The sequence below is a fragment of the Triticum aestivum genome, chromosome 6B, assembly GCF_018294505.1.
Source record: "Triticum aestivum cultivar Chinese Spring chromosome 6B, IWGSC CS RefSeq v2.1, whole genome shotgun sequence".
Taxonomy (NCBI): Eukaryota; Viridiplantae; Streptophyta; class Magnoliopsida; order Poales; family Poaceae; genus Triticum; species Triticum aestivum.
The window spans coordinates 287,762,448-287,774,221 of record NC_057810.1 but is presented as its reverse complement, the minus strand read 5'-3'; the positions used below and the strand labels follow the sequence as shown (position 1 = coordinate 287,774,221).

The 11,774-nt window shown below is 48.1% G+C and overlaps 1 protein-coding gene across 4 annotated transcripts; it reads right to left on the bottom strand.

The window, feature by feature from the left end:
• Positions 1–4,411: 4,411 nt before the first annotated feature.
• Positions 4,412–10,774, bottom strand: LOC123136965 (uncharacterized). Of its 4 annotated transcripts, none has more exons than XR_006467531.1 (4): positions 10,475–10,765; positions 10,134–10,246; positions 5,374–6,086; positions 4,870–5,283 (listed from the first exon to the last, which is right to left on the bottom strand). XR_006467531.1 is itself a non-coding variant. In XM_044556493.1 (4 exons), exons 2-4 carry the CDS (start codon positions 10,208–10,210, stop codon positions 5,279–5,281), a joined length of 306 nt encoding a protein of 101 aa, XP_044412428.1. In that variant the 5' UTR covers positions 10,211–10,246; positions 10,475–10,768; the 3' UTR covers positions 4,870–5,278. The 4 variants fall into 4 exon arrangements, 3 of the variants coding, with proteins under 3 accessions (XP_044412427.1, XP_044412426.1, XP_044412428.1); XM_044556493.1 differs by having other exon boundaries at positions 5,863–6,086; positions 10,475–10,768; XM_044556492.1 differs by having other exon boundaries at positions 4,412–5,283; positions 5,986–6,086; positions 10,134–10,774.
• Between the last annotated feature and the right edge of the window lie 1,000 nt (positions 10,775–11,774).

The following is an 11,774-nucleotide window of genomic DNA, read 5'->3' as shown; positions in this document are numbered from 1 at the left end:
TTCTTCGGTGATCTCCAGCTGGCAGACGTGGCTGGTCACCGTGCCCAGCTGCACTTCCAGAGTACAGGCGGCCGTGGGGGTGGAGCAGTTGAACTGGACATTGGCGGAGGGGGTCGCAACCAGCGTAGGGCTGAATGCATCGAGCTGCGGGTCTGGCGCTGCGGTGTCACGCTGCAGGGCTATGTCGAAGTCGAGGGGAGCAGCCACCATGGCGTCAGCAGCGGCCTGTACGTCTGCTGCCATGTTGTCGACGATCACGGAGGCGACGGAAGGTCACTTTGCCGCCTTGAAGAACTCGTCGACAGGGTCCTTGTCGTTGTTTCTGACGGCGACGTTTCCCCCCAGCCGAGGGCGTAGGCAGGGGGTCGATCGACGGCGCTGGGGTGGGCATGTCGCCCCAGTTGTGGCCTTCTTCTCATCACGACGATGGGTGCGCGCGCTCCTGGAGTGGCGCCATGCAGGAGGGAGCGGCTGCGCTGACGCGGGGCCGGAGCCGAAGGCTGATGGGCGAGCGCACGTCCACGCCGAAGTAGGGCATCCTTCCAGGAGCGACGGCCGCCGCGTCCAGCGCCGTCATCTTCATCACGGGCGCGCTCGTGCCCACCATGAGGCAGGCCGCGGCAGCCCAGGTCAGCGACCGGCGCCCGACCCAGGCACTGCTGTCGATCTCCGCGCTGGCCATCTTCAACCTCCATCGTCCACGTGCCGGAGAGGACCTCAGGGAAGGGGCGGTTATCGGTGTCGGAGTCAGAGGATGGCAGTCCGCTCTGCCCCGAGTGGGAAGAGCGCGGCGATGGCGGCGTCCAATCCTCCACGCGGTCAACGTGGATGAGCATGGTGTAGTCAGTGGTGGCCGGCGGGGGAGCGACGCGCCTGTCGGGGGGGAGAACCCCTCCATCTCCTCCACCTGGCCGGCACCGCGCGGTAGCACCCCCAGTGTGTGCTTGGTGGGGATGTTGGCGACATCGCCGGTCCAGACCCAGCACGCGAACGTTTTGGTGTGGCCGCGCTCATGGGTCCGGCTGTCGAGGCGGTCGACGCGCACGCGCTTGCCCAGGATCTCCTCCGCCTCCTCCACCGACTAGTACTGCATGGGAACCTTCTCGATGACAACCCGTACGTGCAGGTGCAGCGTGTCGAAGACGGCGTGGTCGTGCTCGTGCCACGGCGCGATGTTGAAGGTGGTGCCGTCGACTCGAACAGAACCCCTCCGGACGGCGTTGACTTGGTGCGCCGGCTGGCTGAAGATGACGAGGTAGTGCTCCGGGTGCTGGGCTATGACTCGTGGCATGTGCTCGGGGACGGTGAGCTGCGCCTCGATTGCCCTGCCCACCGCCATGGGGGACGTGGCGTTGACCCCGTCGGCGGCGCGCAGGGTGACGGCATGGTTGCGCAGAAAAAAGACAGCTTGGTCCACCGCCGAGGAGGCGACGATCACCGAGCGGCTCTCGCGCGGACAGCGCGCAGGGTCGATGTGGGGCGGCATGGTCGGGGTCGGGGCAGACATGCCTGAAGCCGCAGGCGGAGGGAAGCAGAGCCGAGCGAGGAGGGACGCCGGAGGGGGCACCGGGCCGAGCCGGTTTCGAGCAGAACCACCTCTGCCTGGTTTTGTGGATTTTGGGGGCACTGTTTGGCGATGTGGCCAGGAAGCTCGCAGATGATGCAGTGGATCGGGTCACGGCAGTCGGCGCGGCGGTGGTGCTTGCTCAGGCAACGAAAACAGCGACCACGGAAATGGCTTAAGAAGGCCTCGCGCGCTAGGTCCGCATTGAAATCCCGACGGCGGTCCGGGCGGTGTACTCCAGGGCGCGTACTTGATCCCATGGGAGGGAGGAGGAGCGCCGGTTCTTCTGGTGATTGACCTCGGTCCATCCATCGTCCATGCCCGAAATGGCAACGGGGACAGCTGGGGATGGAGCCACTACTATGGATTTAAGGCGCGGGGCGGGAGGCAGCCCCAGATCCGTCGGGCTAGAGGGCGTCGCGACGCTCTCCAACGAGGCGTGCTCCAGGATCTGCGGCGGCGAGGCCGGATCTGGGGATTTCCCGAGCGGCGATTCCGGGACCCAGGATGGACCGGGGGAGAAAGGGGATTCCTCCTCGGGCAGGGGCGGTCCGAGGCAGGAGCCCGCCGCAGGAGAGGATGGGGGGGCATTCATGGCCATGAAGGCGAGGTTGGTGGCCGCCGTGGCCGGAGTGGCCAGCGGCGCGGGAGGAAGGAGCGGAGCGGAGCTCAGCTAGGAGCGGGTAGTTTTTGCGGCCTGTCCTTTTTGTCGTCTATTGCACATGAATTGTCATGATGATTACAATGAAGTTGTCATGATATGTGTCAGCTATTTTCTTCTACATTTAAAAGTAAATTTTGACATATTATAAAACGGAGAATTAAGAAACTAGACTTGCCATAAACCATAAACTAAAATTTTCATGGTTCATACAAAAAATAATTTTCATAGTCAAAGTATTGGAATTGTCATCATCAAAAAACTAAAATTGTCATGTTCTACAAACTAAAATTGCCACATGGCAACCTTAGTTTAAGCACTATTGCAACTACAGTGTAGACATCATGGCAACTTTTGGGCAAAAAAAATTTCATCGAAACATATCAACATGGGGTCAAGTTTTGAAGATCTCGTCGAGACAAATTTAATGGTGAAAACGAATTTTTAATTTGATTAAGCCAAAAACCAAAAAGATTCCTGCTGTTGTCATCTATTCATACATGGCAAAATGAATGGTGATGAAGGCGTGTAGGCGATGTGCAAGATACCACATATGTGGGCGTTAGTTTTTTCGTTCAGACAATTCACATTTTTTTTCGAGAGTACGCCTAGGCGTATCATATTTTTATAGAAGGCAGAAATCAAGTACAAGAAACTACATCTTGCTGCGAACAACAAGTGTAGCACAACTCCACACCGAAGCTAATCAACAGATTAGCCACCACGACAGTTACAAACACAAGCAAAAGGGCCTGCCCTAAACCAATCATCTAGCCGCGTCACCACAAACACCGGTCACCTCGAAAAGCAACAACTCCAACCGGATTTTCCTTGCCAACGCACTACCACCTTTGAATGCCTAAGAGGAGACGGCGGGTGGGTAGTGGGACTCGGTCGGTCCCGAGAAAGCCATCGTCTTCAATTCACCGGCGGCTGTGTACATAGCGCCCACAAAGATCGACTCGAACCAGCGGCAAGCACCGGAGAACCACCAGACAGAATCAGCAAGCCAAGTCTCCGCCTACGATGCTCTCAACAGAGTAACGACGTTACACCGTCGCCATCGCCAGTCCTACAATAGACCAAGGCTTTCGCATGGAGACCACATCCCGATCAAGAAGGGGAGATGCCGACACACCTCAGCGACGCCTCCAAGGAGGGAAATGACACCCTCAGGCGCCGTCGCCGCCAGCTCCGGCCGAAGACACGAGCAGGATTTTCATCCAACAGTCGCACACCTTCCACCCCTATCCAAGGATTGGGCTAATCTGTCAGGGTTACACCACCGTTGCAGCAGCGCCTTGCCATCATGGCCAAAACCGTCGCGGAACACCGACCCATCACACAGCCGAGAGCACGCCGGCCAACCTCCAGCTCCTGCACGGTCGAAAGACAAACGTCACCAGCTCCAGGCCACCCTCCCTGGCGCTGCCAAGACCCGCCGGCACCACAGGCGTGGGCTGGCCAAACCACTCCGGCAGCCAGCCAAGCCGCTGCGACCAGGGGCACACACGGGAGGAGCCAGCGCGCTGCGCCTCCAGCGAACGCACGCACCACCAAGGCGCTCCCTTTGCGATTTCCTGAGCCGAGCTCCGGCCAGATCCTGACCGCGCGACCACCAGCAATCCAAGGCACTGCCTTCCCCGAGCCACTCCAGCGCCAGCAGGAAGCACACCGCACGCCCCGGACACCACCGCGACTCCCGGCCGCCGCGCCCGGTCACCACTCCATTCCGAGATCTGCAGCCGCCAGGGACCCCGCGCCGCGGCCTCCGATACACACGCCGGCGCCCGAGGAAGACCGCCGCCCCTCTCCACCTCGCGACCGTGCTCCTCCTCCTCCAGTGTTCTCTACCGCGCGCCACCGCACCAGAACCGCCAGCCGTCACGACGCCCACAAGACGGTGCTCCCCCGCGCGAAGGAGCCATGTCAGGGCGTGCAGATCTTGCCCGCCGCCTTTCGCGGCCGGGCGCCGCCACCACCGCCGCTGCCGGCGGCGGCGGCGGCCAGGATGTCCCCGGGAGGAGGGGCGCTTGGATCTTGGTTTTTTCCTCCGGAGCCGCCCGCGCGAGCGGCCCGGGAGGGGAAAGGAGTTCTAATCAGACACACACTACAGTTTCACAGTTGTTTCACAAACAACTTCCAGCGTTTCCATAGGTAGAAGAGCACACCAGCTTACTCACGGCTCACATCAGCTTTTTCAGAATCTACAGCTCAAGCAAACACAACCATAGTAGGAATAGACATTATCCCACGTAACAGGGTACATGTTAATATCAAAAGCAAAATAAAGAATATTCCAACAATACTTAGACAGAGAGTGGGGTGTGTGTGTGTGGGGGGGGGGGGGGGGGGGGGGGAGTGATTAACGAACTCCGATCTACTACTACAGAACATATAGTTACCACTCCATGAAGAGAGAACTTGACACGATGCATATAGTAGCATCGAAAGACTGATCCACCTGCCACTGAGTCTGGGAAGTATATCCTTCGAGCACAAAAGACTGATCTACAACCATTGACATATCATTCCCCACCATCAAAGTACCCTTAGCACAGACAAGAGATCCAATAGGTAAAGCAAGAACATTCCGGGTTAAGGGAAGCTTTAATCCTAGACAATTCTCTCTGAAACTCTCGCATGGCATGAAATACACGGCTTCATCCTCAACTTGATTTATGAAAACAGTGCATCCGATGGGAAGGTTTCCAACATGTAATGTCAGCTCACCCTGCACTTTACAGTGACAAACAAATTGGAGATTATCTTGGCAACGAGCATGGAGCATAAATGTAACTGAAGCTTTGACTGCATTATTGAAAACCACATAGGTGAAATGCACAAATCCCCCTCTGGCGAAGATGATACTAGTCCTAGGTTTGTCGAGGAAGTCATCATCCAGATCTAATGACATTTTGAATACTCCACCAGCTATTTTCTTTGTTGCGTGGTTTTCAGGCAGCAAAGAGGATTCTGGCGGCACATCAACTTCGATGAGCCAGCCATCCGCATAAGCTGACATAGCACGGCTCGGGCCAATGAGAACAAGTTTAACCTGCATATATATTATAAAAGAATCAATGGACAAGTCTCCACAATCATTAAAAGGAAAAAAGGAAATACACTTCACGAAAAAACATCATACCATAAAATCATAAGGGTCTCTTCCTATATTTTTTGACTGCCAACGGTTTCTTTTCTCAATAAATTGTTCCTTTTCTCTGTTCTTGTACTTGTAGATTAAAACACCACCTCGATCATCATAAACTCCAATGGTGTTGACCTTGCATAGGTTGGTGTGAACAGCAAATATTTCCAGGAGGGGCTGGCCACTCAAAGTCGATGTGCACACCCCAACTGGTGCTGGGGGGGGGGGGGGGGGGGGGGGTAGGTTTGCTGATCAAATTAGCCCTACATCGCTCAACAAAATTCTTAACCCAACCAGTTTCACTCCCATTAATCAGTTCTGGCACCTCATGCAAACCAGGTCTAACTAAAGGAACCGAATTATGGTTTCCACTCCCACTGATAGAAAAAAGTGAAGGAATAGATGGATGGTTGCTTAAGGGTTGCACACATCTCTTGCCGATGATCAATCTTAGCATGAAAGGAGCAGTTATTTTACTAATCGTACTTGGTACGGGGTTGCTATCATGATCATTCTCGTTGTCTTTTTCACCATCATGATTATTCCCCGGGATGTCATCACAACCATAACCATCAGATGGTCCAGATGTCTTTGCTTCTTGATCATTACCATCAGATTGCCCAGATGACTTTGGTTCTTTGTCACCACCACCAGATGGTTGTCCTTTGCATGGGTCAACTTTAGATGGGTCAAATGGCTCCACTGCAGGCCTGTTCATGCACATAATACATTAGCTCAAAACAAGAAAGGTTTAAATGGAGTCCTCTTAAAAATTAAAGCTAGTCTAAAGGGTGTAAAACACTAATAAGAAAAGATAGCAATGCAAAACACAAATGCATAAAAATGATGCGTTTGAGCAAAGCATCTTATTATACATTACAAATAGAATACATCAATTTTAAAAAAGCACCAGAAGCAATATATTTCATGACTAGCAACGGATATCTCTTACATATAAAATTCTAGAATCAAATAATATATTGGTGCAAACTTCGATCGGTGTTCGGTGTTCCATGTACGTTCAGTTTCCGGTGGTCAAAACTGTAACCACCGAAGAAGCCGATCTTTACGATGGCTGGTTCCTGTGACTCTGAGCGCAACAGCCGATTTGCCAATCGGCCCAGCCTAATTCAAGTCCTAATTTACTAATACTACCTAATGTAATCGCCCCACGTTCACATGTACGTAAACCTAGCCGTTGCCATCACTTCATCACGCGGCGCCCTCTCCTCTCCAACCTAGGGCGGTCAACTACACATCTAGCCGGCTACGGTGAGTCAGCACTCAGCAGTCAGCAGCAAGTCAGTTGGTTGTGACGGACATCAGTCCAGCCTCTCACAAGTACTTCGCTGGCTTCTCCAAGTTCTAATCTCTTAATACAAGTAGAACACTAGTAGATAACAGCATGCTTGTGATTAATTTGATCTACTAGGAATATTTTACTATTGTTTTGCAAGCAATGAATAGTCATGAGCTAGTGTATCCTTGCAGCAAATATTTATACGATTTTGGTGCATGGATCTTCTAGTGTATGTCTCTGTGCCTCATGGAACAAATTACTAATTAGTTTATGGTTCAGTGCATGTGCTTATTCTGATCCATATATAATACATATCAAATTCCCTAAAAAAGGCACCAAATGAAAGCTGCATACTTGTGAGGCATCACACGTATTCTCCTGTACATGATACTTTTCATGTTCCACATGATCTTACGTTTTAGAAAGTTCACTTGTTTGCTTGACTGAATTGAACACTGACTGATCTTGTTCTTGTCCAATTTGTAGATGTCAGAACCAAATATAGAGCTTAGCAATCAAGAATGTCGGAGCTTAGTGGTGGTGACAGAGGGAAAGGAGAATGCTGAGAATAATAGGCAGCAGACGGATGCATCTGAGAATGCTGAGAAGAAGGCACAGCAGTCGGAAGCATTGGACGATGCTGAAAAGAAGGAAGCGGTGAAGCCCAAGAAAAAGAGAGATGGCACCAAGACAGATGTCTGGGATAGTTTCACCAAGATCAAAGAGGGAGCTGTTTTAGAGGGGCAAGTGCAACTACTGCAAACGTGAGCTTTGATGTGAATGAAAAACCAATGGTACATCTGCCCCACTCTCATTTAAAAATGTGCAAGAAGAATCCTGAAGATGTTTATACAAAGATAGCTACTCTGGAGATGTTTGGTGAGACCCAAGGCAACTAGTTTTGACTGAATAAGTAAGACACTTCGCGAGTTGTTTGAAGAATATGGAAAGATATATGCTCCAAGCAATAAGGTGCAGCCATCCAACGAAACACAAGAACCTGAAGCCTGTGGCACAAGTTTAATGAAGTCCTTACTTGCTAAAAATATGAGGACCAGCACTCGTGGACTTAATGCTAGTAAATCTGAACTTGAGAAGTGTCTTTCCGAAGAGAATGAAGAAGGTAGCAACAAGTTTGACATTCTTGAGTGGTGATAGTTCAATTCTTGTAGATTCCCAGTCTTGTCACACTTGGCCAGTGATGTTTTAGCAATTCCTATATCTGAGGTTGCATCGTAGTCGGCCTTCAGCAACGGTGGTCGTGTTTTAGATGAATTCAGGAGCTCTCTAACTCCATTCATTGTCCAAGCACTTGTCTGTACACAAGATTGGTTGCCGCAATCTATTTATGTAAATGACAAAGAGGAGACCGCAGAATTGGCTAAGCTAGAGGAAAGTAAGTCGATAATTTACTTGAGTTATTTTTCTTTAATTTCTCCTATGTTCCTCATTACTTAATTATTGTATACTTATATTTTCAGCACTGCTTGAAGAAATTAATGGGTTCAATATTTCTGTGAACAACACCAGTAAGGATAATTCAATCATCATCGATGATTTCACTTCCTAAATCTTGGTGTGGTCCCTTAATAACTTTACTACCTATCAGTTACAAATTATCAGATTGGGAATAGACATGTTGTTCATGTAGTTGCTACTAAAATACTAACAATTCATTGTACAAGATCCTCAGATGTTTGCTTCCAGTAAGGTTGTCGTATGGAAAAATGGAAGTAGTACTGCAGATCTGAGAGTTTGAAGCCTTGTTTATGTGATGAAGTCCCATCTATTCACGTTTCTGTCATGAGTTCAGCTATTTGATAGCCTTTTGTTTGATTTCCCTCCGCTTGTGTGTGAGAAAATAAGAATTATGCTATTTGATTTTGCTGCTACATACGTGAGACTATTTGTTATATGTTCGTATGTGAGAATTTGCTCACTATCCCTTTATACACAATTACACATGTATATATATCAAAGTTGTATTATTCACTGCCACAAATGATGTGACATGTTGATTATTATATTTGCTGTTGATGTTGCTAGCTTTTGTGAATATTTTGTGCATTCTGTACCGTACAATGCAAATCGCTGCTCATGAATCATGACTGTTAAACTGATGGGTGCATGTACTTCAGTTTTTTGGTTAACCGAACAAACCAAACCGTTATGTTCCGGTTAATATGGTTCGGTGGCTAATTTCTGTATGACTATTTTGGTGGCCATTCCTCAAAAACTGAAATTATATTAAAAAATTGAATAAACCAAAGCGTATTAACCATATAAACCAAACACCCAGCCCTACATGCAAGAACGGCACATAAGAAACATCACTTAAAGGTTCTTTAAAATTCAAATTTTTAAAAGTATTATCTCTCAAGCTGTTAACCCGATTGATGATCTGCTTTCACCATTAGCTTCCTCACGGTGAGATCTTCGAAACTAGATCCCATCTTTGAAAAAAAAATCCCAGTCCAGTTGTCACTCACTTGCCATGTTATTAGCCACTTGGTATTGATGAACGTTGATATACACAACTTAAAGACTTGATTCATGATACTTGTATGGGTTGATACCTCATCTTACTTATCTTTAACACTTGAATACTCACTCTCAAGATCTACATAACATTGCAATGACTAACATTATACAAAATTATTGTTAGGTAACTATACATAATCATCATGACAACTGTTCGCTACTAAGATGACAACTATGGTAACATAATCTAGCAACTGGTGTTGACAGAAAAACATCAAAACATTGTCAACATGGGATCTTGTTTCAAAGCCTTCGTCGAGACAAACTCAACAGTGAAGAAGGGTAGGAACTAATCGGAAGTTTTTCAAAAACTTGAATTTCGGAATTGATGTGATGATGTTAGCATGAGATAGGAGAATATTGCATGCATGCATGTGCTCTCTCTATATAGTAAAGTTTCAAATAACCGGCTATAGCCCACCTATAGCAGTTTGAGCAAGGTACCGCTAAATGGTAATCCCTCCGTAAAGAAATATAATAGCGTTTAGATGACTACTTTAGTGATCTAAACGCTCTTATATTTCTTTACAGAGGGAGTACTTGCCACTATTCATGTACAAATTGTCCGGTAAAGTTATGAAATGGCCGGCTATAACCTCGCTATAGCCCCACTATAGCTGATTTGGACGGCCACAGCTATCTGGCATAGCCCGCTATTTAAAACTATGCTATATAGATAAAAATCTCATCGGGATGCTGGCCGCAAGGAGTACATGCATGGGTAAGCATGCAAAGTAGATTTTCCCTACAATAACATACACAAGGATAGACAAAAAGGAATAGAACACAACAGATTTAGTTTCAATAAATGTACCATGAAATATAGTAGTATTATGTAGTGGAAGGGGTGACTACTACTCAAAAAGACACTACTGCAAAGTTCGAATTTATGAAGGAGGATGTGTCCTAGAACTACCTCTCTTTAGCTGGAATGTCGCCACATTTGAAGACAATGTCTTCAGATACTGGAAGACTACTTTGCTGCTGTTCCATACTCTCCAGTCAGTTATGTGCTTTCGCACGTTGGATCTGCATGAGAAAAACAGATAAACTAGTACACCTTCACATACATAAACATGAACAGTACGCAGATGTAATAAAGACAGAATTTTTTTAGCATCGAAGCAAAGCAGGAGCATCAAGCCGTGAGCAGCCCAGTACCCAGCAAGCACGTAGCGGCAAGGGAGGACCAGATGAGAGAAGGGGAAAGGCAGCAGCAAGCACAGGAGGACCGGAGGGGGTTCGTTAGGAAGCGACCTTGCTGGCTACCGGCTGCGGCGGAAGAGGCGACTCGCAGGGGCGAGGGCGACTCCTCCACGTGACGGCGAGGCGATTCCAAGCGGCGGCGAGCGACTATAGGCGGCGGCGTGCTCGCGCGGTCGACCTCTAATCGTCGATCCAATGCGCTGCCCAGCGAATAGAGGGAGATGTGACTGTTAGGGTTCGTGAAATCATCAACTCCTCCCAACTCTCGTGTTCAGTTCCGACTCTGCTTGCGAAGCTGGTTCCGTTCGGCAGCCGGATCCACACCTTCCCAATCCTATTCGTGGGCTGTCAGCTCATTAGGTCGTAGTTGCCCCAGCCCAATTCACTATCTTTATTTACATCTTATCTCTTCTCTACCTTGTGCTCAAAAAAAAATCTCTTCTCTACCCTCATAAAAAAAATCCCTTCTCCATCAGTTCTCAAAAAAAAAATATTCTCTATCTTCTTCTCAAAAAATAATTTCTCTTATCTATCTCCTACCCCTCAAAAAATTCTCTTCTCTATCTCCTACCCCTCAAAAAGTCCCTTCTCTATCTCCTAATAATCCCTTGAATTACTAAGCTCTTGGGTAAAATCGCCTCGGCAGAACCCTCACCTTTAAGGTCTGTACCCCAAGGGTGACATTTTGGTCCTGCTCTGCCGATTGATTTGGCAACCCTAGGAGAGCCCCGCCGTCGTCCTGGCGTAACAACCCAAGAGCAAGATCTTCCATATTTTGTAACATGATCAAGACTTGGATGCTATGTTGGTGTGGGTTCCATTTTATTTTGCAATCATGTCATCATCTCCATAATCTTCTGATGTTTGTTTTCTTTTATTGGATCTTGTGTTTGCAACTTCATTTCTTATATTGATCCTTCCCAAAGACCATGCTTCATCTCCACAGATTCCCTAGCCAAACTTCCAACTTCTTTTTATTTAAATTCCTGTTTGCAACTTGCAAGTGACATTTTTACTTCTTCTATAAAATGTCCAACTGAAAGCACAAGTGCTCCATTGATGGTTTTGATAATTAATGTCAACATATCTTTTGTTGGACTAATAATTTTACTTTTATCTAGTATATTCCAGATAAGTTCAACAGTGGCATGGCAAGGACAAGAGGATGTGGAACCCCTTCAAAATGCTAAGGACATGGATTGGCAAAAGCTCAAGACTCTACATTTTTGGTTAAGTGATCCAATATCATATTGAGTCCATAGGAAAGCCAATACTAATAAAAGGGGATGGGGTGTTGCTTAATGATCTATTTGCTCAACTGCTTAGTGATAATGCTCCAAAACCCTCAGCC

Coding starts and splice junctions, on each gene's coding strand:
- LOC123136965 (XM_044556491.1), bottom strand. CDS start 10,356: ATGCTCCTGCTTTGCTTCGATGCTAAAAAAATTCTGTCTTTATTACAT. Junction 6,087..10,133: donor GACATTCCAGCTAAAGAGAG/GTAGTTCTAGGA, acceptor GTGCATGAACAG/GCCTGCAGTGGAGCCATTTG. Junction 5,284..5,862: donor TGATAGCAACCCCGTACCAA/GTACGATTAGTA, acceptor ATATATATGCAG/GTTAAACTTGTTCTCATTGG.